Genomic DNA, 25,338 nt, shown 5'->3' with positions numbered 1-25,338 from the left:
AACATGCTTATTTTGGGTTTTTGGTGTTTTTTTTTTGCAACATTGCTATGCTATGGCGTGTCTTGGCACGCTATTTTATGCTGTTTTAAGGTGTTTTCAGCTGTTTTTGGGACATGCCATATTTTGACATTTTCAGCCATACTATAGCCTTGCCTTTTTTGGTCATTTTTTCAACATGCTTTTTTATGGTGTTTTGGACGTTTTTGAACATTGTATGCTATATGCTATGTCTTGGCACGCTATTTTATGCTGTTTTAAGGTGTTTTTAGCTGTTTTTGGGACGTGCCATATTTTTGACATTTTTGCCTTACTATAGCCTTGCCTTTTTGGTCATTTTTTCAACATGCATTCATTATTTTGTGTTTTGCAAAAACGTTTTTGCAACATTGTCTATGCTATGGCTGTGTTGGCACGCTACCAAAAATGCTGTTTTGAGTTGTTTTTAGCTGTTTTTGGGACATGCCATTTTTGACATTTTTAGCCTTACTATACTTGCTTTTCAGTCATTTTTTCAAAACATGCATAAAATAGTTTTTGGACGTTTTTGCAACATAGTATGCTATGGTGTGTCTTCCAAAAACGCTATTTCATGCTGTTTTGAGTTGAAAAGGCCTGTTTAAGGACATGCCATATTTTGACATTTTTAGCCTTAAAATAGCCTTGCCTCAAAACAGCATAAAAATTTTGCCGAGACACGCCATTAGCATGCAAAAAAATGTTTTAACTTTTCAACATGCTTTATTATGTGGTTTTTGGTCGTTTTTGCAACATTGTATGCTATGGCGTATTTTGGCACGCTATTTTATGCTGTTTTAAGGTGTTTTCAGTTGGTTTTGGGACGTGCCATTTTCTTTTACATTTTTAGCCTACAATAGAAAAACAATAGAATGTTGCAAAAATGTCCAAAAGCACCATAATAAAGCCTGTTGAAAAAATGACCGAAAGGCAAGGCTATAGTAAGGCTAAAAATGTCAAAATATGGCACGTCCCAAAAACAGCTGAAAACACCTTAAAAGATCATGAATTAGTGTGCCAAGATACGCCATAGCATGCAGTGTTGCAAAAACATCCAAAACCAGCATAATAATGCATCTCCAAAAAATGACGGAAAAGGCAAGGTTATAGTAAGGCTAAAAATGTCATAATATGGCATGTCCCCAAAACAGCTTAAATCACCTTAAAAGAGCATAAAATAGCGTACCAAGACATGCTATTGCATGCAATGTTGCAAAAACGTCCAAAAAGCACATAAAAAAGCATGTTGAAAAAATTACCGAAAAGGCAAGGCTAAAAATGTCAGAATACGGCACGTTCCAAAAACAGCTTAAATCACCTTAAAAGAACATAAAATAGCGTGCTAAGACATGGCATAGCATGCAATGTTGCAAACACTTTACAAACCACCATAATAAAACCATGTTGAAAAACTGACCAAAAAGGCAAGGCTATAGTAAGGCTAAAAATGTCAAAATATGGCACGTCCCAAAAACAGCTAAAAACAACTCAAAACAGCATGAAATAGCGTGCCAAGACAGAGCATAGCAGACAATGTTGCAAAAACGTGCAAAAAACACATAATAAAGCATGTTGAAAAAATGACCAAAAAGGCAAGGCTATAGTAAGGCTAAAAATGTCAAAATATGGCACGTCCCAAAAAAAACTGAAAACACCTTAAAACAGCATAAAACAGCGTGCCAAGATAGGCTATAGTATAGAACGTTGCAAAAACGTCCAAAAATACCATAATAATGCATGTCCAAAAATTGACGGAAAAGGCAAGGCTATAGTAAGGCTAAAAATGTCAAAATATGACAGTTCCCAAAAACAGCTTAAATCACCTTACAGGAGCATGAAATAGCGTGCCAAGATACGCCATATTATAGAATGTTGCAAAAACATCCAAAAACCACATAATAAAGCGTGTTGAAAAATTAACCAAAAAGGCAAGGCTATAGTAAGGTTAAAAATGTCAAAATATGGCATGTCCCAAAAACAGCTTAAAACAACTCAAAACAGCATTAAATAGCATGCAAGGATACGCCATAGTATAGAACGTTGCAAAAACGTCCAAAAATACCATAATAATGCATATCCAAAAAATGACGGAAAAGGCAAGGCTATAGTAAGGCTAAAAATGTCAAAATATGGCACGTCCAGAAAAACAGCTTAAAAAACCTTAAAACAGCATAAACTAGCTGGCCAAGACAGGCCATAGTATACAACGTTGCAAAAACATCCAAAAATACCATAATAATGCATTTCCAAAAAATGACGGAAAAAGGCAAGGCTAAAGTAAGGCTAAAAATGTCAAAATATGGCACATCCTAAAAACAGCTTAAATCACCTTAAAAGAGCATTAAATAGCTTGTCAAGACATGCCATAGCATGCAATGTTGCAAACACGTCCCAAACCACCATGATAAAGCATGCCCAAATAATGACTGAAAAGGCAAGGCTATAGTAAGGCTGCAAATGTCAAAATATGGCACGTCCCAAAAACAACTGAAAACACCTTAAAACAGTATAAAATACAGTGCCAAGATATGCCATAGCATACAATGTTGCAAAAACGTCCAAAATCGACATAATAAAGCATGTTGAAAAAAATGACCAAAAAGGCAAGGCTATAGTAAGGCAAAAAATGTCAAAATATGGCACGTCCCAAAAACGACTGAAAGCACCTTAAAACAGCATAAACTAGCGTGCCAAGACAGGCCATAGTATAGAACGTTGCAAAAACGTCCCAAAATACCATAATAATGCATTTCCAAAAAATAACGAAAAAGGCAAGGCTATAGTAAGGCTAAAAATTTCAAAATATGACAGTTCCCAAAAACAGCTTAAAACAACTCAAAACAGCATAAAATAGCGTGCCAAGACACACCATAGTATAGAATGTTGCAAAAACGTCCAAAAACCACAAAATAAAGCATGTTGAAAAAATGACTGAAAAGGCAAGGCTATAGTAAGGCTGAAAATGTCAAAATATGACAGTTCCCAAAAACAGCTTAAAACAACTCAAAACAGCATAAAATAGCACGCCAAGACATGCCACAGTATAGAATGTTGCAAAAACATCCAAAAATACCATACTAATGCATTTCCAAAAAATGACTGAAAAGGCAAGGCTAAAGTAAGGCTAAAAATGTGAAAACAAGACAGTTCCCCAAAACGGCTTAAATCCCCTTAAAGGAGCATAAAATAGCGTGCCAAGATACGCCATATTATAGAACGTTGCAAAAACGTCCAAAAACCACATTATAAAGCATGTTGAAAAAATTAACGAAAAGGCAAGGCTATAGTAAGGCTAAAAATGTCAAAACATAGCACGTCCCAAAAACAACTGAAAACAACTCAAAACAGCATAAAATAGCGTGCCAAGCTACACGATAGCAGACAATGTTGCAAAAACGTCCAAAAAACCACATAATAAAGCATCTTGAAAAAATGACCAAAAAGGCAAGGCTATAGTAAGGCTAAAAACGTCCAAATATGGCACGTCCCAAAAACAACTGAAAACACCTTAAAAACAGCATAAAATAGCGTGCCAAGACACACCATAGCATACAATGTTGCAAAAACGTCCAAAAATACCATAATAATGCATGTCCAAAAAAATGACCAAAAAGGCAAGGCTACAGTAAGGCTAAAAATGTCAAGATATGGAATGTCCCAAAAAATGGCTTAAAAACAACTTAAAACAGCATGAAATAGCGTGCCAAGCTACGCCATAGCAGACAATGTTGCAAAAACGTCCAAAAAACCACATATAAAGCATGTTGAAAAAATGACCAAAAAGGCAAGGCTATAGTAAGGCTAAAAATGTCAAAATATGGCACGTCCCAAAAACAACTGAACTGAAAACAACTTAAAACAGCATGAAATAGCGTGCCAAGCTACACCATAGCATACAATGTTGCACAAAACTCAAAAAAACACCAGAATAAAACATCCAAAAAATGACCGAAAAGGCAAGGCTATAGTAAGGCTGCAAATGTCAAAATATGGCATGTCCCAAAAATAACTGAAAACACCTTAAAACAGCATAAAATAGCGTGCCAAGATACGCCATAGCATACAATGTTGCAAAAACATCCAAAAGCCACAAAATAAAGCATGTTGAAAAAATGACCAAAAAGGCAAGGCTATAGTAAGGCTAAAAATGTCAAAATATGGCATGTCCCAAAAACAGCTTAAATCACCTTAAAAGAGCATAAAATAGTGTGCCAAGACATGCCATAGCAGACAATGTTGCAAAAACATACAAAAACCACATAATAAAGAATGTTGAAAAAATGACCAAAAAGGCAAGGCTATAGTAAGGCTAAAAATGTCAAAATATGACAGTTCCCAAAAACAGCTTAAATCACCTTACAGGAGCATAAAATAGCGTGCCATATTATAGAATGTTGCAAAAACGTCCAAAAACCACATAATAAAGCGTGTTGAAAAAATTAACGAAAAGGCAAGGCTATAGTAAGGCTAAAAATGGCAAAATATGGCACGTCCCAAAAACAGCTTAAAACAACTCAAAACAGCATTAAATAGCATGCAAGGATACGCCATAGTATAGAATGTTGCAAAAACGTCCAAAAATACCATAATAATACATATCCAAAAAATGACGGAAAAGGCAAGGCTATAGTAAGGCTAAAAATGTCAAAATATGGCATGTCCCAAAAACAGCTTAAATCACCTTAAAAGAGCATAAAATAGTGTGCCAAGACATGCCATAGCAGACAATGTTGCAAAAACATACAAAAACCACATAATAAAGAATGTTGAAAAAATGACCAAAAAGGCAAGGCTATAGTAAGGCTAAAAATGTCAAAATATGACAGTTCCCAAAAACAGCTTAAAACAACTCAAAACAGCATAAAATAGCGTGCCAAGATACGCCATAGTATAGAACGTTGCAAAAACGTCCAAAAACCACATAATAAAGCATGTTGAAAAAATGACCAAAAAGGCAAGGCTATAGTAAGGCTAAAAATTTCAAAATATGGCATGTCCCAAAAACAGCTAAAAACAACTCAAAACAGCATTAAATAGCGTGCCAAGACACACCATAGCATACAATGTTGCAAACACGTCCCAAACCACCATGATAAAGCATGCCCAAATAATGACTGAAAAGGCAAGGCTATAGTAAGGCTAAAAATGTCAAAATATGACAGTTCCAAAAAACAGCTTAAATCACCTTAAAAGAGCATAAAATAGCATGCAGAGACACGCCATAGTATAGAATGTTGCAAAAACATCCAAAACCCCCCATAATAATGCATGTTGAAAAAACTGACCGAAAAGGCAAGGCTATAGTAAGGCTAAATGTGAAAATATGACACACCCCATAGCAGCTGAAAACCACATAAAATAACAAATGACTGAAAAGGCAAGGATATGGTAAGGCTAAAAATGTCAAAATATGAAATGTACCAAAAACACCTGAAAAACACCCCAAAAAAAGCATAACATAAAGTGCCCAGACACCCAATAGCAAAAAATGTTGAAAAACAAAAACACAATTATATATAGGATGTTGAAAAAATGAGATGAAATGCCATTCCATAGTATGGCAAATAATGTACAAAAATGTACAAAAAAAACAGCCAAAAAACACATAAAACCACCTAAAATAACATGCTGAGACATGACATAGTATAGCATGTTGGGAAAAAAGGCCAAAAACACCATAATATAGCATATTGAAAAAAACGACTGAAAACGTCATGCCATCACATGGCTAAAAATGTCAAAATATAACCTGTCCAAAAAACAGCTGAAAACTACATGAAATAGCATGTCAAGACACGTCATAGTCTCGAATGTCAAAAAAAAAAAATACCAAAAACATCCTCGTAAAATACTTGATTTCAGATGTCAAAGCAAAACAGAGCCGTATCTGATACAGTAAAATCTTTACTTCACCAGCAACCAAAAACTAATAAATTACGTAATTTCTATTTCACATTCATTCAAAGTGCAAGCCTTCTGTAAATCAAACCTGACACATTTTGGACAAGCTGTGTCTTGCCTAAAGTAAATCTTAAACTTTTTGCCAGGAGTGAAGTTGGCACATTAAAAAAAAAAGAGAGAAAGAGAGAGAGAGAGAGAGATGACCTTCACCTCTGATTAAGATCCTCAAACGTCTCCGTCTTCAGTATTAGCTGTCAAACAATTACAGAATAAAATGGCTTCATTTATCCACGTCCAGAACCATCTGATAAACTCTTTGTCCTTACCCTTTCCTTAATGAACAGAGTGATAATAATTTTCCAGGAACCATAGGAATAGGTTATAAAAAGTCCATCATTACTGTTTTTACTGCATCATGCTGTTAAATGAGAACCGGAGCCACTTCGAGCTCACTCACTGTCTCTGAAACTCTGCATCTTAAGGATTTAAATTTTTCCAGTTGTCAAGTCTTTTGTTCCAGATGAGGCAGACCCGTCCTTCATCATCACCAGGTATTCTCGTCCTCCCAGTTCAGATCATCTCCATCTCCCCAGCCATCTGTTTCAGTCTTTGAGAGGGAGAAAACAATTGTAAATCAAAACAGAAATCACTTTGATACAAATCTGTGAATTCAGGGAATCTTTTTTTCACACCTTACTGCCTGTTCAATCATTAGGAACACAGAACAAAGGACTTTTTAAAGACAGATTAGTGTGAGATTGCGTATCTACGATCGTAGGTATACTACACTATGACGTTTTTGGCAACACACTATATTTTTGGCGACATACTATTCCATGATGTTTCTGGGTCATATTGATGACAAACTATACTATGACATTTTTGGGGTTTTTTGAGGACTAACTATACTATGATGTTTCTGGGCCATTTTTCAAGACGTGCTATACTGTGAAGTTTTCGGGTCATTTTGGACGACACGGTTATGTTATGAAAATATTGTACATATAGCATCAATCTTAAATCATATCTATTTTTTAGGTGGCCAGAGTACATCTTGTTGCTGCCCCCTCTGGAGCACTACACTGCTAAACTTCTGTGATTCTCCAAACTGGGGCGTGCCGGCAATCATCTACTGTAAGAAATTCACTGACTGTAAATATGTGCCTCATACAACCCCACGTCACAAAATCAATACCAACTATTAAATGTATATAAATCTACAGCTCTGGATCTAATCTTTAAAGTCAGTTAAGTATTAAGTATATAAGTAAAGTATTTCATCCTACTTTAATCCTGGACATCTGATTTAAGCAAAATTCCCGAAAAATAACAGAAAAAAAAAAAAAATCACCCAACACACCATCACACACACTCACCTCAGTCAGGTTGGCAACTGCGAACTTGGCAGTGAGTGTTACAGTATCGATGGATGAGTCAGCCTGCAGGGGTTTAGGATTTTCTGAGGGGGCTGCAGACAGTCCAGCATCGCTCACACTGCTCTCGTCCAGTGGCAGCAGAGCTGAAGAGGACAGTTTGATGTCCGGCACCATGTCTGCAAAAAAATCCAGCTCTGGATCTGGCTCTTCCTTTTTCTTCACCCTAATGGTGAACTCCTCTCCCAGACCTCCTCTCCCACCGTTCTTTTGTGGCACTATAGGTTTGGGTTTGGGGTTTAACGGGCTGTGTGATTTCTCTGAGTCTCTGTCTTCTCGAGCCCAGCCATCGTCCCATGAGGAAGTGGTCTTGCTCTGGGCTGATTGCTGTAGTGTTGAGGTCAGTTTGAGGGGTTTGGAGGAACCCAGTCTCAGTGCTTCAGGAGCGTGTTTTACAGGTGAAGTGGCGCCCCCTCTTGGTGGTGTAAGTATAACCGGGTCTGATAAAGGAGCTGTGGGGGAGAGATCTGAGGTAGGTTCAGTGTCCTCAAAGTCGTCCCACGGCTCCTCTTCCATGTTCGGGTGCAAGACTGACAGTCTGCTGCTGACCGGATCTTCTCTCTCTGAGGCCTGAATGTGGATCTGGACAGACTGTCCACCTCTGTTCTCACCCTCTTCAGGGTCACTCCAGTCAGGCCAGTCTTCCACTGGACCCTCTAGTCTGTCCGCCTGCTCAGGGCTGTATGACAGTGGCTCCATCGCACTGTCTGGACGAAAGCCGTTCAAAGGTAGAGACATCTGTCTGCTAACATCTGAAACATGTCAAAAAGACAGACGGAGATTGAGACACAGGACATCAACCTGAGAATTTGTATTATTTGTATGGGTGAGTTATACCTAATTTTGCTGGCAGAGGGTAACTTCTTGGAGTCTCTTTACTACCTGGTAAGTTACCCATGTGGCCCAGGACCAGGCTTTCAGTCCCTGACGGTCTGGGGAACAAATTCAAGACTTTTGAAGGCTGGGCCATCTGCGGGTGGGAGCCTCCGACTATATGGACAGGTGAAGCTAAAGAATGAAAATATGAAGAAAGATTAGTGTTGACCAAATGTTACTTTTTTCACCAATCCACAAAGAGTTTAGCCAAACTTACAGTTTCAAATCATTATTTTATACGCCTTTATATGCCTAGTTTAAACTGATACACTTCAGAAAACCGGTTTCTTAAACTCTGCGGCCAACGAGTATTTGGCAAACACAAAAGTTGTGATGAAAGATGATCCCAATGCCCCGTGCTACTTTACGCCTTAACAGCTCATCAAATGTACTGCTGCATGAGTTCCTCCTATAGTCAGTCGTTCCAGTTTGCCCCTCCCTGTACTGGTTTTACTTGTCCTACAATCATATACTCCTGAATTCTTCTAGGCCTGAGCTCAGAATGAACACATAAACGTAAAAAGCGGCACAAGAGGAGCCTTAACACTCTAAATTTTGTCATACTTAAATCAATCTACAAAACATCCGTATAAACTTGCTCTCTGCTACAACTTAAGGATGTTTTTTTTTTACTACTGCCAACGACAAAATGTCCAAATGTGAGTTTGTGAATGTTGATTATAAAAATAATAAATCACGATAGTATGTATGCTTTCTTTGTCTGTATTTTGAATAAATTAATAACAGAAACTATTGTTTTACTGTTGTATGTCTAGTCAAAGCATTTATCTTCCGAATATGTACTGTAAACGTTTGTTACTGTATTTACTACAGCAGCAAAAGGTATATCTGCATCTACTAATAGTACTGAAACATTTCAAACCATAACCAGCCCAATCAATAAACACAGCTGTTTGAAATACAGAGGAATAGCCTCAAAAGTAAAAATAAACTTATGTCTGTTTATGTTCTTTTTCATATTTAACATTCAGGACAGGAAACACAGAGCATGTGGCTCTGACCGAGCGTGGCTCAAAAACCAAAGCTGAGTCATGAACACAACTGATAGCACGCTGTGTTTTCTGCAGAAAACACAATCTCAATCATGTTCATTTCTGAAGCAGCCATTCTAAAGGTGCACACACAAGCCTTTGCCACCTTTGTCTAAACAAACAAAACCCCCAAAACGAACCCTGCATAGATATTTAAATGTCTGTCTACACAGTTGTATATAGCTGCTTTCATTGTAACTTTCATTATTGGGTCAGTGTTACTTACTTTCAGGGGTGACCTCTGTAGACCTCGTGAAGTTGGGTGTGGTGCGTTTAAAGACCTTGGTCCTCTCTCCACCAACCACCACCTGAGCCCCCAGCAATGGCACCAACACCGCCAGACTCTGCAGCGTCATGGCAACCAGGGAATCATTGGTGTCTCTCATTCCTAACAAAACCTGCAGCCAAGAACAAAAAAAACGTTACCAGGAGAGAATTACACAACGACCGTTACATCTACCTTTAAATATAACCATAGACTACATATAAAGATGGACAACATGACAGTTCCCCCAAATCGTAACTATTCAGTCTTGATTGCCCCCTGGTGTCTGTCTGCAGCACAGGTCATAAAGCCCGCCCCTGAGTGAATAGGCCAAACTAAAACCTCACTAAATTAATTTTTCCCAAAGACGTTTTTTTGTCTCTGAAGATCGTTCTCATCACCCTGATGTTTGTTCAAGTGTTTGTTTTCATATGTTCTGTTTCAGTTAGTTATTCAACTCTACAAAAAGGCAATTTTCCACCATGATTTACAGCTGTGTGTGCCAATCCGTGCGCTCGCATTTAATGGAGCTGCTTGCGATTGGTCAGACTGGTGTTTTGGCGAGATCTCCCTCACTGCGATATCGCTACTGCGCAAACTCTGGCTCTCAATGACATCACCAGTGCAAGATGGCAGTACCGGTTTAATGGATATTTTAGCCTCAATTAAGCATAGCAGGGGTGAGTGGGGGCGTGTCGTCTATCTTTATATACAGTCTATGAATGTGACAAACACATCTTACATTGCCAGCATACTTATACATCATTACCAATATTCAGATACCAAAGCAACAGTCTGACATCCGAGCTAGATGTTAGCCGCTGCTTCCGCTCTTTATGCTAAGCTAAGCTGCTTCTGGCTTTATGTCCATAAGTAACACTCAGTCGTGAGAATGGGGCTGCATTTACTCGCAACAAAAAAAGCAAAGAAGTACAGAAGTAAATTTATCGTCAGCTCGTCACCTGAGGTAGGATCTGGTTTTTGAGTTCATCGTGGGAGAAGAACTCAGCGTAGATGTGGATGTGAGCCAGCAACACGATCCGGATGTGCTCCTCGTTGACCTTGAAGAGCCTGAGAAGCTGGGGAATCACATGTTTACGGTAAAGGGGCACAGACAGCAGGCATTCTTCATCGTTACCACCACCACCACTGGAATCTGTCCACACAGACGAGAAATTAAAAAGGGTGCATGAGCAACAATACAGTTTCACACAAAAATGACGCCTGACAACTGCACAATGCTTTTTTTTTCTCTTTAGTGGGGAATTAAAATATCTGAGTTATTATTAGCAGTAAAAGAAACAGTAAAATGCCATCATACCCTTCTTTGGCCGTAGAAGATGAGGCAGGAAGCTTTTGACAGCCATGGGTTCTGCAAAAACAAGAGAGTTGAGGAGTTTGGGCACAAGACGTGAAGCTATCAGCTCTTCAGGGAGACTCTGGACCCGGTCTAGAAGAAACCTACAAACAAAACACAACAGCATGTTAATGAGGTCCTTAGGAAAACAGGGGAAAAATATTCACAATATTTAATCAAGGAACCGCATGTAAAACACTATTTTAACTACTTATTGTACATTACACAAAAGCAATACAATTCTAAGACTATATAGGACTAAAAATCAGATAACAGTAACAAAACAATATAGGACATTTATCGGATTGTTTCGTTTTGCAAGAACAGAGTGCCCTAGCTACAAAAGATCATACTAAATTTAAAAAAGACCATTTGTAAAATCAAGACCATATTCTCACTTAAAGAATTCATTCTTTTCGTCTTCCATCTTCAAGGTCAAGCTCTTCAAAAAAGTCCTCACTTCCAGGAAGTCATTCCTATTCAAACAAAAATATGCAATGTTTGACAAAAAAAATCGTTTTCAATGTGAACTGATAAGAGCGAAAGCAAACACAACCACACTAACCTGAAGAAGTCGTGAGTCAGCAGGGAGCTGAGCGCAGGTCGAGACAAGGGGTCAGAGTTCAGCAGGCCCGCCTGCAGGGTCTTCTCCAGGCTGTCAGACAGCTCCTGTGACACTGGAAACAACAGGAGAAGATGTCAGAGAAAATAGCTGCATTAAATGATCAAATTTGATAAGATGCAACATTGAGGTTGGGGCCTTTTTTGCCTCCCAGTGTCCACAGAGATCGAGCCATTCCCCTCATAGAGACTCCGAGCCATCGCTCTACTCACCCTGGCCATTCAGGAGAGTGATGAGGGTTTCCACCATCATTCCAAAAGAGTAACAGTCCCGAGAGTGAGCATTATTATCTGGAAGCATTTTAAAGCCCTCAACCTGCCGGGAACATTTTTAATGAGAACTTGAGAAATAAAAGACGAAGTCTTCCATATTTTTTTGAATCACATCTTTTAATCTTCTTACCTGCTCTTCTGGAGGAATGCAGCTGGCCTCTCTCACATTCTGAATGCTTGCCAGAAACTGAGAAGTGGAAGCAAGAATCAAAAATGAAACATGAAACTGATCACTAAGTGAGTCTTCATGTCTGAACGAGATGCTTTTAAATATTTGAAGAGCCAAAAAGCTACATGCATAGACCGCATTTTGGATTTATTCCACCAATTATTCGATTCCTCACCTCAGGCGTTGCCTCAGAGAACTTGCAGACAGTCTCCATCCCTCCCAGTTTCCAATGACCATCCTCGCTGACAAACACAGATGATATGCAGACATTGTTGTGGCTCGATTTGCCCTGGTGGTTGATTAAGAAAAATTAGAAACAAAAGATGGAAAAAAACACAAATCATGAAAACATGGCTGCTACCAGCATAACTGTATGACTCGTTTTTTAAAACTTAACTATTGTTATTATCTTTAATATTTATATCTTTAATATTATATAATATTCTACTGTTTCTTATTAGTTATTCTTTAAAATTTGTTTCACTGTTGTTAACTTTTCTTCTATTTTTTTTCTCTGACTGTAAAGTTATTAATGATCCAGCAGGTGGGAAGCAAGAGGGTGGGTCAGAACTTGACTATGATGTATAATTTCCAAGCTGTATTTGTTTTTCTGTGACATATTTGAAAAATAAAAAAGACTTTGATCAAAAAAAACATACGTTTCTTACAGACAGATACCAAATGGCCACCAGCTACTGTAAAACATACGACACCACGATAATGATGCTTTCTGACCTCACTGCTTTTCTTTGCTTCGTTCATTAATAACTTGCATTAAGATGATTGTGCAGAAGCCACTTGTCAGTCCTCTGTGCTTCTCTTTGCTCACCCTCTCATGCAGAAACACGAGTGCCTGCAATAGGTCATAGATGCCTGAGCAGATTTCCTCTGGGGAGAGGCTGTCCAGCAGCAGCTCCAGGGGCTGAACTCGCTCCGTCACCAGGTGGATGCCACCATCCTGCACTGAGCAGGACAGGAAGCGCAGCAGACATGGGTGCCTCAAGGTCTTCAGGTGCTGCAGGATATTAAAATACCTCTTTATTTCCTACAAAAGGTTAATGAAATGCAGCTGATGGAAAAATCCATAAGTATGAATTAATTATGCAACCTGAGTGCCAGAACCACAAATAAGCAATTAGGCACACATAACTGGCAATGGAAAAAACTAAAGATATAATTTGGTGATATTGCTGTGTAATGTCATATGGATGCTAGCAAATTTGTTGATAGGTCTTATAAGTGAGCAGAAGGACTGCACAAACTATACTGCAGTCCAGTTTTCCAACAGCTGAGCTACATCATTTGAACACGATTTTATATACACATCTACACTAATCAGCCACAGCATTTAAACCACTTGCAGGTGAAGAGAATAACATTGATCATCTTGCTACAACCTTTACAAAGCTTTACCCCCCCCCCTCCTCAGGCCAGGTTGAGCTCTTTGTCATGTTCCTTAACAGTATTTGGGAAGTGGAGCACATCAAGCGGTGTCCAGGTAACTGCTAATTATATGATAAATGTTTCTCAGTTCTCCAGTCAGTGGGTTTAATGTTGTGACTTATCAGTATATAAAAGAGCTAATCTGAATTATAGTAGGGGGGCCCGTTGTGGCAGATTGAATGAACTGAAAAAGTTATTTGATTGCAATGTAATATTAAAGATATCACTGCAACAGTGTTTTTGGTGTCTTGGTGTAACTTGACGCAGGCTCGACAATGTCTGAACATTTTAACACAAAGATTAATTTAAGGTATTTAAATACCAATTCAGGATTTAATGCCTTTAAAGACTTTTTAAGGATCTGCAGGAACCCTGTAAGCCTCTACTACTACTGGCAGCCTACCTACCTAACTGACTACCTACCTTAGCAGCTTTGTTGACTTTGTCCTCGTTGTCCCGCTTGTAGACAAACACGGATGCAGGCTTTCCATCCTGGAGCATCGCAGAGTACATGGTGAGCCCAGAGGGCAGGGTCAGCAGCGGCTCCTCCAGGGTGCAGCTCCGCACCGCGCTGCTCTCCGCTCCCATGGCCGCGCTGGCTCCTGGACCTGGAGGGCGACGTGAGGGAGCACAGCGAAGTTAGACGTAAACGCAGAACATTATATGTGGCATTTCGAGCTTTTCATTCATAAAGGGCGTACATTTAATAAAGCTGACACACCGATACCTGTGTCACTGATGTGCCGCTGCTGAGTGAGAAGTTAGCTAATGTTGTTAGTCTCCTAGCTGGCTAACCTCGGTGCTACGTTAGCCAGCTCGTCATTGCTATGCGTGTCGGTGGCCCTTCCGCCTCCAAACAAACATGCTAGCCGCGACGTGGCGCACAATTAAACAAGCGATTATACGAAATCGTGAAACTGTTAGTTTCAAACGCGCGAGATAAATCACGTTTTACTTCTGAGTAAATCAAAGATGCTAACGTGGAGCGAAAGCTGCGTTGCTGTAAACCATGAATGTAGTAAACACGGACACTTCCGGTACAGGACGAAACCACACAGCAGGGGACGATGTTACTTTCAAAAATGTTAGATATTATTATTTCTCCTTATTCGTTCACAGTTTTGGAATATTGATTTTTACTATTTTAGATATTCGTATCACGAAGGCATTAAAATGTGAAATCAATCAGCTTAATTATAAATTTTGAAATCCGGTAAAACCTCCGATACCCCCTGCTCTACAAGCTAATGGTTGCAACCAAAGTGGTGTGAGATAACGCAGGTTATGTGCGCGGAAAGGTACCTGCCATATGGTCATGAAAAGAAAACATTAACTAGCCGAATCTATCTTAAAAATGTATTTGGTTTTGGAAGATTAGAGTTTGTGGTCAACAATATAACGAAGTTTGAAACCTGATTAGAAACTCTGGAATAACAGTAAAACCAACTACGAGCAGGTGACAGTTACATGGCAGGTTCCTGGACTTCGTGTGGTGGTTAAAGGGACAGTTCATGTAATTGTGCATCATTTGCTCACCATTTAAATCATTTTCCTGATTGTTTCTGGCTTGGTCTAATAAATAAAGCTAACAATATTTGTGTCATTGCGTTTTCTGTTGTTGCAGCATGATTTATCTGCTTCTGTAACTGTGCTGCATGTTAAAATATAGCCTACTTCCTTCTTTAGGGACTGTCTATTAATTATGACAGGGAAGGGGATAGCGCAAAACAGGGAAGGCTTCTCAGATGAGGGAGTTAGAGGGAGTTAGGTTTTCTTTGTTCGGTTTAGTGGATGGACATTCAACTTAACATAGTTGTATTTTGTATTAAATACAAAAAACATCTTTTCACATAAACCTTAAAAACACTTATGTGAAGTAGAGATCATGTTTCCAATAGTGTTGGTTTAATAACATATACTATTATATATACATGAATACAGACATTATGTAAAGAGAAGCACAACCAATTTCTGTATAGTTTTATCAGATTTAAACACACTTGAGCACAGAAGTCAGTTCTAAAAGTTTCAGAAACTGTTTTTTATTCCTCTTTACAAAGAAACAAACTATTGGTAACTATGGATCAGTTTTACTTCAGTAACAAACGAAAACAAGCCCTTGTCAGAGGAAGTGATGGGTTTGACCAGATGTGATATTGGGTCGTTACCCTGGTAACTAACCTGCAGCAAACACATACACACACACACACACACACTCATTCACTCTCAAGTAGTGAGAGCAGGAGACGACATGGACGAGCTCGGTAAGACAACTGTCATGTTTTTGCTGTTGATCATCCTAAAACTGATCAGCAGACAGATTTTTAGATGCAGGAGGATTATTGTTATTCTAAAACAAGTGCAAGGTGATATGATTGACAATTGATCTAGAAAATAGAAGCGAAAAGAGTTGATCGTGCATATCTTGCTACTCACACTAGGTTGCAACAAGTACATGATATTAAACTTTAAAATACAGTTCAGTGTGTAGTATTTGAAGTCACATTTTTAAAACTATTATTACTGTGTCTTGGTTTTGTTTTTGCGTCATCATTTCAATCCTGCTGTTTATTTATTTACTTTTTTTTATAAATTATGGCGCCTCTTTTAGCCAGGACTTTCTCTAAAACAGGAAATGGTAAAATAAGTAAATAAATATGGCAAAAAAAAAAAATTAAAAGAAGAAAAAATCATAGAAAAGACACCAAACCATGCAACTTATGGCTTAAAAACACATACAATATTTGATTTAATTTCATTATGTTTTGAAAATAAATCAGAGGATGTGAAGAGTTGAAGACATGCAAAGTCTTCGCCTGATCAATTTTTCAAGACAATAGTGTTAAAAGCTGAAAATGTATTCTTCTCCTGTAAGCAGCTGTGTTGTCCACTTCCACACAAAGACATTATTCATACAGCCATCTTCCCATTTCTTACATGTGGGTTAATACTGTGTGAGGGAGAGAGTTAAGTCTTGCAACATTATTATGAGTTTCACTTCTGTGACGTCATCACTTCCTGAGGAAGCTAACTTGCATGAAGCAACCGCAAACTGATCCACCACCACGTTTTTATCTGTGCATCAAGGTGCATTCTGTGTCTTGCTTTTACAGGAAATATTTATCACAGATTTACATCTTCTGGTTTAACAGATAACACCGAATATATGCCTGTAATGTATTTATGTTTGTACCTGTGGGTAGAAGATTTATGGCCTGTATGCTGTTGCAGATTTGCTGTTGGAGGAGCTGGCCCTGAACCCAGGGGGTTCAGAGAGAGTAGAGGAGAACAGGAGCACTGATCCAGCTGCAGGAGAGGTGAAGACAAAGCAACAAAAATTACAAACTTACACTGCACCATGACAGTCTTAACTATCTTTTTTTTTCAGGTTCATTCGAACTTGAAATTTATTGTCAACGTCTGCAAATAGGAACTTCACATGATCAATTAACTTGTAATCTTGGTACTTCAATCACATAAACTCCAGTATATTTTGGTTGTGTACATGTCCACAGGGGCCACGTGCACTATATGCTGGACTTCACAAAAAAGGAAAAGGCCCAGCCAGTTCAAATGTGTACAGGTGAAGCACACGCATGAACATTTTATTGACCCCTGATTCACAGTATAATTTTGTAAGCTGTGTAAAGAAACAGGAAATTACTTGAAAATCATTGCACAGTATGTTAAAGTTATACTATTTTTTATTGCTATTATGAAAAGCACACGAATGCACACAACAAACAGTACTGACCTTATAATTGTTTACTTTAAACTGAATTTAGCATGTTCTTTCAGACTTTTAGACTAGACTCTCCTCCTAAAAAATGGAAAATTTCATCAGATCACAAGCATTCCTCAATTTCTGTATGACTTCTGTGTAGATTTGCATTATTAGTACTGTCTTCTATTCTCCTATAGTTTGTAACTCCACATACATTGATGTAAAACATCATCTAGGACCTCAGATTGTGTTCAGAGACACTGTTTTCTCTCACTAACATTTGGGTAGTGAGTTAGATTTAATTGAGTTATGTTGAGAATTTGATATATTATGCGTTCTAATTTGCTCCCCTCTCTCTCTTTCTGGGTTTTAGTGATCTGCCAGCTCCTGTGGCAGCTTCCCCGACCCCCGATTCACCCACTAAAGAGCTGGATGCTATCTTGCAGGATATGATGGGTTTGGGACAAGGGGTCAGTACTGTGTCTGTAAGAGCAGGTCTCAGAATTATTGAAATTTGTAATTAGATATCAGTTTTGGCAAATTATAGAGCTATAACACACACACACACACACACACACACACACACACACACACACACACACACACACACACACACTAACTTTCTGCTAATTTTTGGCCCATGTCTTGTTAGGTTGCTCATTACTTTCCATGTTTAGGAAAGAAGTCATACAAATTTAAGGGGTTAAGAACTTTCCAACACATGAGTGAAATTAACCAGCTTTACCAACAGAGGGCAGCATTGTACTAATGTCCAAACTGCACAACCTCAAGGAGTGGAGTATCAGTTTAGCAGCATCGATAAGTACGGATTTAAAAAAAAAAAAAAACCTTTTTCAAAAAGGCAACATGGCTAAAATCATTAGATATTTGTGCTTTTGGTATTATTATTCAGGATCCAGTGTCTTCAACGACCCCACCGCCTCTTACACAAAAGAAGTCTGTGAAAAAAAAAACGGAGGGCGGGCAACAGGAGAACAGCAGCACATCAGGTTCGGATGCAAAGGCCTCGACCACAAGCAGGAAAACAGATACTATCGACGACCTACTCGGAGGGCTGAGCTCTGACTTGGAGAAGATTGGCGTACGCACCACAGCGAAGGGCCACTGTGCTTCCTGCAACAAGTGTATTGTGGGAAAGGTACAATAACTCCAATAATGAAATGGGCAAGCATTGAAATCTAGATACAAAATTATACATATGAGAAATTCAAACAAGTTAAGGGGGGGTTTAAAAAAATATGATGAACCTTTCAATTTGTTCCTTTTGTAGCTGATCACAGCATTGGGTGAAGTGTGGCACCCTGAACACTTTGTGTGTGTGGCGTGTAAAATGGAGTTGAGCAACACAACCTTCTTTGAGAGAGACGGACGGCCGTACTGTGAAAAAGATTACCATCAGCTCTTCTCTCCTCGCTGTGCCTACTGCAAAGGGCCCATCATGGAGGTGAGAAAACGAAATACTTTTTAATGTGTGTTGATTATGTAAAACAGATCATTTTTCTAAATGTTCAGAACTTTTAGCACACACTTGAATGCTGCCCTTCCCTTTGTTGGGGGATCTGCTCTCTAATTTTCTGTATATTAGAAACGGTTTGTTATTTATGAGAGGTGAGGGTGTGGGGAAAAACTGGGAGGCACTTTTAATGAGTTTTAAGCATAAGGGAGGGACTTATTCTTTATTATTTAGCTTAGGGGAGGGACATGCAACATAAAATGGTCATATTTTTTATGTTTTAAATACCCTCATACTCTTCAACTTCAGGATTTCATTTACTAATTTTTGAATTTTGATCACGACAGGACATGTTTGTAAAATCTAATAACGGCTGCCATGCCAAGTTATTGATATTATTTGGCCACCACTATCACTGTTGCGTATTTTACAGTTTATTTGGTAAACAGCTGATGTTATGTATGCACATGTTAATGCTAATTTAAAGGAGGATTTGTATTTCGCGAAAAATGTTAGCTGTTTGTTCCGGTCATAACTCCCTCCATGCTGTCGGTTTGTTGTATTGGCTCCATACTTGTAATTTTATTGTGAATATGCAGCCTGTTCTCATACCAAAGTTGGCAAATATTGCCACTTTGTCATCAGACATCAAAACCAAAAGCCACCTTACGTGCTGGCATGATCTACCGCCAAGCTGGATCAGTGTGTGACGCAGCCAAATGGGACCTTTTGCGGTGTTACAATACACTGCCGGTCGATCAGACAGAAACCAGCACGGCAGTATTATACGCAGGCAGGCGTTGGGCCGTAACATGGCCACATGGCACCTGTAGTGGCATTATGACATGCCGCTGGATGGTGTCAGGTTGGAATGCTGCCTGTAACAACGTAAGGGGCTGGAGGGTCCCTATATGGTGCGTGGAAGGGGTGGTAGATGGGTCCAACAAACCATGGACTTTCACCCAAGAGCCTGCTTCCCTTGAGAATGCAGAGGCAAACCATGAGGTTTTCTTAAACTCAACCATGTGCTTTTGTTGGCTAAACTGAATCCTGTGCTTTTGTTGGTATCCCAGCATTGGTTGCTGCATCCCAGAACATCAAGAGCAGACTCAGTAAGATACCTAGAACTATGTAGATGTGGAAGTCCACTGACAAAGCGGTAGTATTTGATGATTTGAGATGTGTGAGATGAGATGTGTTGGAATATACAAAAATATGGTTATTTGTTGGTGAAGGGGATGGTCATGCATTTTCCTCCAGTCACTCAGAGAGGCTCAAGGAAAAATATTTGCAGCTCCAGGTTCATGATATAAAACAAGTCACACCACAGCCACCCTCCTCCTCTGATAAATAAAGTACAGTCCTTTGCATCCATTAGTTAAACAATAATCTTTTTTAAAGTGGATGATGACATTCAGTAGCATGTAGTTCATTTTTCTAGACGTATCCCACATGTCATCTTAATAAATAAGACATAAAACCATATTGGGATTCTGCAGTCTGGGCTTATGCTGCAGACCAAAGTCATTAATCAGGAACTAATGCAGCTTCTCCAGTGATTCACTTTATGTGGTTCACAATCCACATTTTTGTGCTTCCTCACATATGAACATCCGAGATGATACAAACCTTACAAATCCTTAAAGGAAGTAAAAGCATGATGTAATATTTCTGTCTGGCTGATTTACTAGCACATTCTGACAGCTTTGGACCAGACCTGGCACCCTGACCACTTCTTCTGTACACACTGCGGAGGCCTGTTTGGACCTGACGGTGAGAAGCTTGTGCATTAATCTATCATTACTGGAAACCACAACTCCAAAAAAAAAGTCTGAAATTATCTAATGTATTATCATTCAAAATACATTTTATGTATTTGTCACAGGTTTCCTCGAAAAGGATGGGAAGCCGTATTGCAACAAGGACTTTTACCACCTCTTTGCTCCCAAGTGCACAGGCTGTGGGGAGCCAGTGAGGGAGAACTACCTGACTGCAGCCAATGGCACCTGGCATCCAGAGTGCTTCGTCTGCGCAGTGAGCCTCTTACCTCAGACCACACACGCAGCTCTGGCTCACATACAAGCCTGGGAATAAATGAGAAAGATACCCACAAATTTGCTTTATTTGCAACATTTTGACCACAAGGCTGATGAAAACCGTATGCCTGATGAATACGTTGCGGTTGAAATGATGCAAATAAATCAAGGAAACCATATTCCTCAGTGTGGGTATCTTTTACATTCACTTCAAACCTACTTCTGTATGCAGCATCTGGTCAAAAACGGTTCAGTGTGCAGATTTACGTCTGCTTTGCTCGGCTGTGAGCAATTGTTAAACGTAAAATGCTCTCAGTAGAGATGCTCTGACATGAGGTAGCAACTTTTCATATTTTATGGCCCCTAAAGAAAATCGTTTATGACTGAAAATACACTGTTCATGAACCTGAAATTAAAAAAAATCGCTGTCAAAACCCACCACTCAAAATAACACCAATGCATTTAAATTTAAAAACATCACATAAAACACAGAGTACATCCAACAATGACTACCTCACCCAATCATTACTGCAGTTATATCGTCACCATCACAACCAGCATCTCGCCATGAGCACAGAACCAAAACATTGTTTTACACGGAGCAGTTATTATCAGCAAGGTCAAAGTTTTACCTGGCCCTCACTAACCATCTAACTCTCGTGGTCAGAAGGTCAAACTCTCCATCAAGAGGATGAAGTGGACACTCAAAAATTGTCCGAGCCTTTTTAATCAACCTCCTGCTGAAAATAAATGAGGTAGTTCATAAAATTAAGCACCTTTGATCTTTGTGGCCACTCTCAAAATGCAGAGCTACGGCCTGTTTGGTCAACACTGGAGAGATTTTCATACCATGAAAATTTACTAGAAAACCATACAACTACAAAATGTTCTAAAATCATTAACTATATCTATAGTTTTAGCTACATAAAGGTTTAACATATAGTTGTCTGAACTTTCTCACAGTTAGCTACATTGTGACCTGTTGAACACAGGTGTCACTGAAGTCAACATTAGATTGTTCCACTAAAGCGTTTCTGTGCCAAGGCTCTGGAGTTGTGCTTTCTGGCACATCTAAATGGAACAGAGCCATTGTTAATTCGGAGTTACACCTGTGCTTTTATTGCTATGACAAGTCAAAATGTCTGCCAGGATAAACCATATGCAACGTCCTCCTGCACAGATCCATTTAGGTTATGTTGTAAGAGATGGATAATTCCCAACAAGTTGTGTCTTCCATGATTGTAATGGATGACATGGAGGCTACAAACTAGCCAATGTCAATGTTATAACAGTTTTTCGTCATGTTAGAGGCTCTTGGCTGACATGATATTCCCTCATCAGCCTCAGCTGCACTTTGTTTATTGCTAATTATTACATGTTTTCATGCTAACATGCTAAATTTAATTGAGGCTCTGAGAGGCAAGTGAAAAAAATTCTGGCGGTTAATTTTTGTAAGTCTGATCTAAACTGTTTTCACTTCTGTGTTTATAACTTAAGAACAGGTGGGGGGAAATGTTCTGGCAGGATAATCTGTCCAGGTTATTTAAATTACATTATATCTGTGAAACAGGTGGGAAAAACATTTTGCTAAAGTTTACCGCTGCCTAATGTTCTCAACAGGACTGAAAAGCATTCAGGTTTTCTTCCCAGAAGTGTGTTAGCAAATTGTGACATTGTGACATTACTGTCATGTCCTTCTTTTTTGGCTAGACACACAGAGAGTGCATAGAGAAATGAAAACTCACCCAAAAGAAACATGAATAAGTCCTATTTAGAACATGGGGTAGTGGTGCAAGTCAGCCTCTTGTGGCCGAAATTAGTATAACAGCAACGTACATGCACAAAAAAAAAATCCTGACCAAAAATAAAATAAAAATCAAACAATTACAAATTATGAATAATGTCTTATTTTTATTTATTATTATTTTTATTTTTTAAGAAGTTAGAACAATATCCCCAATATTCCACCTATTTCTTAATTCATATATATAGGAAAGAAAACAATTAACATTTTTTCTCATTTTTCATTTAGGCCTCTGTAAAACCAAAATAGTGAACTTTGTAAACATTATAAGTGCTAAACATCAACAAGCATTATCATTGTAATCATGTTATCTGATGTAAGCCTTCATTTCAAGTACAGCCTCATGGAGCTGCAAGCATTGCTGTAGACTCTCAGTCATGTTATTAGATTGTTAACAGAGCTGTAACCCTGTTTAAGCTTTCTCTCCATAACATATTAAAGGTAGCATATCGTCACATTAAATCTACATTTTGCAGAGGTTAAGTTATAATTGCGTGGCAATACAACTGTGAGCAGTCTAATTTATATGAAATTACAAAGTTTCCTTCGTTAGTCAGCCAAGGAAACTCTGACATTCAAAATTTCAGAGTCAGCTGCCAAACAGCAGCCACTGAATGCATGAAGCCATTAAATTCATGTTATCACTTTTATGACATCCATATTCCCCTTTCTACTCATATGTTTAAATGAGCAGACACTGACAGCTTTTAGCCAGCTTTCAAATATCTAACATGAGCATGTCCTTGATCACACCATGAGGGAAACAGTCCGTTTGCACCTAAATAGTTGAAAAATAAACAGTTGTATTTCATTACCTACTATTTTTTTTCATTTTCATGTAGCACATCTAACCTTTTTTTCTGTGTTTGTCTTCCCTTCCCCTTTTCACATAACTTTCCCTCTCCTCTGCTCTTCTCTGCAGGACTGCCTGAAGCCCTTCACTGATGGCTGTTTCATGGAGTTGGACGGTCGACCCCTCTGCGCACAGCACTTCCACACCCGGCAGGGCACTCTGTGCGGTGGCTGCTGTGAGCCCATCACAGGCCGCTGCATTTCTGCAATGGATCGCAAGTTTCACCCAGAGCACTTTGTGTGCGCCTTCTGTCTGCGTCAGCTCAGCCAAGGCATCTTCAAGGAGCAGAAAGGGAAGCCGTACTGCTCGGCTTGCTTTGACAAACTCTTTGTCTGAGACATATAGTACATGAGATACTAATGATGCATTGCTGTCACCACTGCTGGCAACGATTTAATATAAGGAGCATGAGGGCGCATTTAGGGCGAGTGAGAGGGGTGGTGGATGGGTCTAACGGTGTTTCCCGACTGAATTTAATCATTTCATCATCACTTTTTTTTTTTTTTTTTTACACCTTACTATGTGCATCCTTATTTGCCTCCTTCACCTAATCCTAACAATCCGTGCCTGCTTGTGCATTTGTTGACGTTCCAGCATGGGTTGCCACGCGCTTGTGTTCTTTAAACATAACAACATGATGCGTCATCACACCATGTGCATTTGTTAACATCATGGTCGCTGCATCCTGGAATGTAAAGAGCAGACTTCGAGAGATACCAAGATATATAATATGCAGAAAGGGAACTCCACTGCAAAGTGGCAATATGTGATGACTCAGGATGAGAATGTGTTGTATGAGTATATTTTTGCATAGGTATAGCGCAATAAAAGTTCATTTTTTCAGTACTTTTTGGCTTACCGAGGTACCTAACATTTTAATGAATTACAAATGTGACGTAAGTTATTATTAGATTATGTAAAAAAATATAAAAATCAAGGGAAAAATGCTCACATTGTAATATAATTAATGACATGGTTGTAAAACACAAGGAAAATACCTATTTCCCATGATAAAAACACAGACGAAACGTTTTACAAATGTGAACTTTGGATGGTTCTAAAAGGTGTGTTGCTGACACTTGGGCTAAATTATATGGGATTTCATACATCATGATCACATAAAATGTATAAATGGGGAAAGAAAAACACAGAAGTGCAGTTTTGATCCGTGGTTTCCATTAAGCGATCCTCAGTTAGCCATAAGACTTGGCAGAGTGGAGATCCTCTCTGAAAGTACGGAGCAGTTTGTCAAGGGGCATGTCTATGTGGCCTGATAGCTTGTATTGGCAGTGACTGGCATGGAATCGGCGTGCCAACCTGAGTTTCCTCTTACTCTGACTTACCATTTGGCCCCTGGCATGCATCGGATTCAAACAACCTCTTCATTCTCCACACAGGCTCCTTTATAGACGCCTATGGAAGATTAATGACTGAGGAAAGGTGAACAAAGGTGGTTTCAGATGGAGCTCCTTCGCATCGCTGCATCTCCTCAGCAACTCACTTTAACTATTGAGGGATGGATCTGCCACAAAGGTTTTTAGCATCAATTTGTTTTATGGTGATGCACCTTGCATGTCTGAGCCAATTTATTTTGTTGCTGAACATTTTTTCCCTCTCTCCCACTGATAACTAATACTTCTGATGATACGTCAAGCTGAGACATTTGCAGCACAGTAAGGGTGGAGTAGGAAATGTTTTAGCTATTTAAATGTGAGATTTTGTCGTCAGATCTGCACAATCAAATTATAAAAGTTATTTGCACTTTTTTTTTTTGGGGGGGGGGGGCACTATTCTGCCATATACTGTAGTAAAGGTCTAGACACACCAAACCAACATCAAAGAACTAGCGTGAAAAAAAAGCTGACTGTTGTGTCACCACACATGGTCTGTGTCAAAAAGTTGCACATGAACATACCGCAAAGACTGCGACTGACGACCGTCCAGCACGTATGATCTGCTCCTGTGTGAGAGGAAAAAAACTCTCCTTACCAGCAGACAGAGGTCATCTGTAAACCTCAACCAAAAGGGCAAACCGGAAGACT

The 25,338-nt window shown here is 39.1% G+C and overlaps 2 protein-coding genes across 4 annotated transcripts; one reads left to right on the top strand and one right to left on the bottom strand.

The window, feature by feature from the left end:
- Nucleotides 1-5,909: 5,909 nt before the first annotated feature.
- Nucleotides 5,910-14,424, bottom strand: scyl3 (SCY1-like, kinase-like 3). 3 transcript variants are annotated; one of them, XM_042484202.1, is made up of 14 exons: nt 14,107-14,424; nt 13,829-14,013; nt 12,792-12,977; nt 12,138-12,251; nt 11,924-11,980; nt 11,734-11,836; nt 11,465-11,576; nt 11,298-11,375; nt 10,864-11,003; nt 10,505-10,698; nt 9,504-9,675; nt 8,187-8,357; nt 7,293-8,101; nt 5,910-6,523 (listed from the first exon to the last, which is right to left on the bottom strand). In XM_042484202.1, the coding sequence occupies exons 2-14, from the start codon at nt 13,991-13,993 to the stop codon at nt 6,461-6,463; spliced, it is 2,364 nt and encodes a 787-aa protein (XP_042340136.1). In that variant the 5' UTR covers nt 13,994-14,013; nt 14,107-14,424; the 3' UTR covers nt 5,910-6,460. The 3 variants fall into 3 exon arrangements, with proteins under 3 accessions (XP_042340136.1, XP_042340135.1, XP_042340137.1); XM_042484201.1 differs by having other exon boundaries at nt 14,133-14,424; XM_042484203.1 differs by having other exon boundaries at nt 8,232-8,357; nt 14,133-14,424.
- A 1,174-nt stretch (nt 14,425-15,598) lies between these two features.
- lpxn (leupaxin) lies at nt 15,599-24,142 on the top strand. The gene is made up of 9 exons (XM_042482760.1): nt 15,599-15,669; nt 16,637-16,722; nt 16,921-16,988; nt 17,503-17,599; nt 18,043-18,288; nt 18,421-18,594; nt 20,295-20,376; nt 20,489-20,637; nt 23,366-24,142. The coding sequence occupies exons 1-9, from the start codon at nt 15,657-15,659 to the stop codon at nt 23,630-23,632; spliced, it is 1,182 nt and encodes a 393-aa protein (XP_042338694.1). The 5' UTR covers nt 15,599-15,656; the 3' UTR covers nt 23,633-24,142.
- Nucleotides 24,143-25,338: the final 1,196 nt, after the last annotated feature.

This window comes from Plectropomus leopardus, chromosome 3 (assembly GCF_008729295.1).
Source record: "Plectropomus leopardus isolate mb chromosome 3, YSFRI_Pleo_2.0, whole genome shotgun sequence".
In the NCBI taxonomy this organism is placed as follows: domain Eukaryota; kingdom Metazoa; phylum Chordata; class Actinopteri; order Perciformes; family Serranidae; genus Plectropomus; species Plectropomus leopardus.
The sequence above is the reverse complement of the archived record's forward strand: the minus strand, read 5'-3'. Positions and strand labels throughout refer to the sequence as shown.

Coding starts and splice junctions, on each gene's coding strand:
- scyl3 (XM_042484202.1), bottom strand. CDS start 13,993: ATGGGAGCGGAGAGCAGCGCGGTGCGGAGCTGCACCCTGGAGGAGCCG. Junction 11,981..12,137: donor TCTCTGAGGCAACGCCTGAG/GTGAGGAATCGA, acceptor TCCACTTCTCAG/TTTCTGGCAAGCATTCAGAA. Junction 11,004..11,297: donor GAAAAGAATGAATTCTTTAA/GTGAGAATATGG, acceptor TTTTGTTTGTAG/GTTTCTTCTAGACCGGGTCC.
- lpxn (XM_042482760.1), top strand. Junction 20,377..20,488: donor AGGCCTGTTTGGACCTGACG/GTGAGAAGCTTG, acceptor TATTTGTCACAG/GTTTCCTCGAAAAGGATGGG. Junction 20,638..23,365: donor CAGAGTGCTTCGTCTGCGCA/GTGAGCCTCTTA, acceptor TCTTCTCTGCAG/GACTGCCTGAAGCCCTTCAC.